At 50.6% G+C, this 3,578-nt stretch overlaps 1 protein-coding gene across 1 annotated transcript; it reads left to right on the top strand.

Annotated features, from left to right (window-relative positions):
* Nucleotides 1-555: 555 nt before the first annotated feature.
* Nucleotides 556-1,239, top strand: LOC124867143 (extensin-like). Its single transcript, XM_047363424.1, has one exon. The coding sequence runs from the start codon at nucleotides 556-558 to the stop codon at nucleotides 1,237-1,239; it is 684 nt and encodes a 227-aa protein (XP_047219380.1).
* The last annotated feature ends 2,339 nt before the right edge of the window (nucleotides 1,240-3,578 follow it).

Here is a 3,578-nt window from a genome sequence, read left to right as displayed (position 1 = left end):
CCCCCAAGACCCGTACCTCAACCCCAGTCCAGATCCCAACCAGAAGGCCCACTCCCTCTCTTGGCCTCCGACCCCAGACAGCAAAAGAGGGTGTGAAAAGACCCCAAGCCTACCTCTGCCTGCTCAAATGTAGTGTGCATTTAAAAAGAAAAATGGGTGGGGAAGAGGATCTGCCACGCCCCCCCCACCCCACCCAGAACCCTAAATCTAAATGTCTACATGCAACTTACCCCTTAGAGGTGAGCGCAGGCACCAGAGGTCACGGTACTAAAATACCCTCCCTCTTAGTGCCATTGAGCGCACTCACACCCAAGGCCCTACATGTGAATACCATGAAAATGCGCCTCACAAAGGAGGGCACATAACCAATATGCCCAACCATCCCCGAACCATGGGGCAGAGCCAAACAGAGCCCCCAGTCCCCGATGCCCAGCCATAACCAGGCAAGCAGGGCAACAAAACACACCCCACACCAACAACAAGGCCGCCAACAAGAAACACCTTACCCAAAATGGCAGGACAACTCAAATGCAAGCTCCGGGCCAGCATAGGCACATGCACGCCCCACAGACAAACGAGCCGAGACCCCCTGGGGCAGCCAGGCAGTCAAGCAGACCCTGTGATGCACCACCCCGCAATCCACCGTGCCCACGGGAAAGAAACCAGCCTAATAAGCAAAAGGGTGGCAAAGAAAGGCCACAGCATGCACAGCAAAGAGGCCACATCCCCCCCAGGATGCAGAACCACCAACATCCATGCCAGCCAGGCAGAAACGACAGAGCCAAGCCAAGCTGCGGTTCCCCCCGGGCCAAAGCCACAGCAACACCACACATCCTTCCATACATCGGTAGGGTCATGGTGAAGACCACCAACCCTAAGCACACACCACCCACCAAGAACCACCCAGCAGACAAGCAAACCCCACCTCAGCATAAGGCTGAGAAGCCCGATGCAACCGCAGAGCCCAGCGACGCCCGCCCTGCCATACAAAACATGGAGGCCAGAGCCGTCACCCACAGGACCACCACCCCGACACCACAGCATGCCAAACAGCGGAGGACAGAACACAGCAATGAGCACCCAAAGCAGAAGCCATGTACAAAGCCCACACCATGCAAGTGTGCCCCCACCAGCCCTCCAAAAACAAAGGCCCCTGCAAAAGTGCACCCCCATGAGAAGAAGACCTATAGCATCCAGGTCCAAGAACATGGCCGACCCCTATACCCCTGCCTGAAGTAGCCCCGCAGGAAAACCCACACTGAAGCCCAAAAAAGGCAGAGAGCCCACAGAGCCAAAACCAAAACCCACCAAGAAGCCGAGACCAGTCCACCCCGAGATCAGCCCCGGCCAGCCCACCTGCCAACCATGCAGACCCCTCCGACCCCCCTCCCCCAGACAGAACCGGGACCAGCATCAGGAATCGGAATCTAGACATGGAACCAGAATCTGAACTGGAACCACCCAGGTTGAAACGATGCCTATCCTCACCCAAGGCTAACCACCCACCTCCATCCCAGAAGAAAACCTACACACACCCCAACATTCGAACAACTCCCAGAACATATAAGACATTAGACACCCAGGTTGACTCCGCCCCACCCCCTCCCACAGATCCTCCAACCCGCCAGCATAGTGCACTCCTTGAAAGAGAGCACCTGCAATGAGATGGTACCTACCCGCCAGTTTAGGAGGCCCTCATGCCCACCGATGCACCGAAGGCCCCCGGGCCGATGCCGGGTGCCAGAGCATGCACCGGCCTAAAACCGTGACATACTCGCCCGGACCCAAGCCCCGTCCGGCACAGCCAGGACCCCAGCCCGGGGGCGACAGGCCCCAGGAGCCCAGAACCCCCAAGCCCATCCTAGATCCGCCCAGGAGCACCCCGGCCACCAGGCGAGCAACCTATGTCCGACAGTACAGACTCCCCAAAAGCATCGCATGCAGTCACCAGATGCTGCCCCCAAGAGCCACCAAAGCCCCACCCCAGTTGGGGCCACAGCACCAACCGTCCCACATCCAGATACCCCCAGATTGTGGCATTTGCCACAATCCCCCACAGGACGAAGCCAAAGGTGCCCCACACCCACTAGGTGATGGAGCTGATTAAAGGAGCCCAGAGAGATTGATCTGTTGTGGAGGCAGAGGCTGTCTCAATACTTATATAATCCAACAGAAGGTTTCTGTACTGGTTAATATTAACAAGGTTTTTATTTTTCTAATTCATGAGGATAATTTTCTTTCCAATACATAAGGCAGTAATAACCATGTCAGCTGAATTTGTCTCTATGGTGATTTCTATGTTTTTAAACAATTTGGGAAAGCTCAGCTGATGATGAAGCCATGTATTTTAAGAGCAACACTTCAAAAACAACCGTGGAAAATAAATAAATCTGGCATTTCTGGGTACAATTTCCAGATGACTGAAGGTGCCACTTTCATCTGTTTAACCTATTATATGCAAGTATAAACACCATTGTAATGTCCAGCCATTATACTGTTCAGGAAGGAGACTTTGCTTTGTTCCAGAGATAAAGATATTTTGGTGTAACATCTGTGTACCAATCCCAAAACAAAGGCAAAACACCTTGTAAATATTCTGTGTGAAGCTGTTAAGAGAATGGCATTATCCAAAGTATAATGGTCCTGTGCCAACATGGCCTAAAAATCACTCAGAGAAGAAGAAGCTATCACTCCCAAAGCAACAAAAATATCTAGGTAACAGTTTGGAAATGCAATCAAAGACTAAAATGTAATTTCTTCGAGACTTGTTCTGTAGTCTAATTAAGCTAAAATTGAAGTGTTTGGCTATACTGACTATCAGTGCATTAACATAAAAATGGTGAATCTTGCAAACCTGAGAACATCATCCTAAATATGAAATGGGAGAGTAGCAGCATCATGTTGTGAGGTTGTTTTACTGCAGAAGGGACTGATGCACTTCACCAATCACATGGCATCATGGGGGATGAACATTATGTGGAATAATTGAAGCAACATCTCAAGACATCAGGCAGGCAATTCAAGCTTGCTCACAAGTAAGCAAATTACTACAAAGTGTCTTAAAGAGAACAGATTTAACGTTCTGAAGTGTCCATCACACAATCATGATATCATTCCCATAGAAAGTTTGTGGACAGATCTAAAAATGGTGGGTTTGAGCAAGGCCTACAAACCTTAGTTAGACTGTTCTGTTTGGAGGAATGGGCCAAAGTTTCTACAAACTAATGTAAGAAGCTCAGAAAGGATGCTCATACAGTCATACAAGGCAGTTCTACCTCATACCAACTGTGGGGGTGTGCAGGTGGTTGCATGCTATGCTGTTTTCCTCTCATCCTACAGGGTGTGATTGGCAGGTGCAGCTCCACAGGTGTTCCTTGTTGAGTTCATCATTCAGACTCCAAGGCTCAATTCGTCATGGAGGTGGATGTATCAGATACTGGGGAGCTGTGCCCCCTTAACATTCACTATCAGACAGTAAGCTCCACCCCTGTGGATTCTTCTCCAAACACTTCTCATCCGCAGAACATAATTATGACATTGGAGATCGGGAACTCCTGGCCATCAGAATGGCTCTGGAG

This window comes from Girardinichthys multiradiatus, chromosome 4, assembly GCF_021462225.1.
Source record: "Girardinichthys multiradiatus isolate DD_20200921_A chromosome 4, DD_fGirMul_XY1, whole genome shotgun sequence".
NCBI classification, from domain to species: Eukaryota; Metazoa; Chordata; class Actinopteri; order Cyprinodontiformes; family Goodeidae; genus Girardinichthys; species Girardinichthys multiradiatus.
This window is presented reverse-complemented; position numbering and strand designations above follow the sequence as displayed.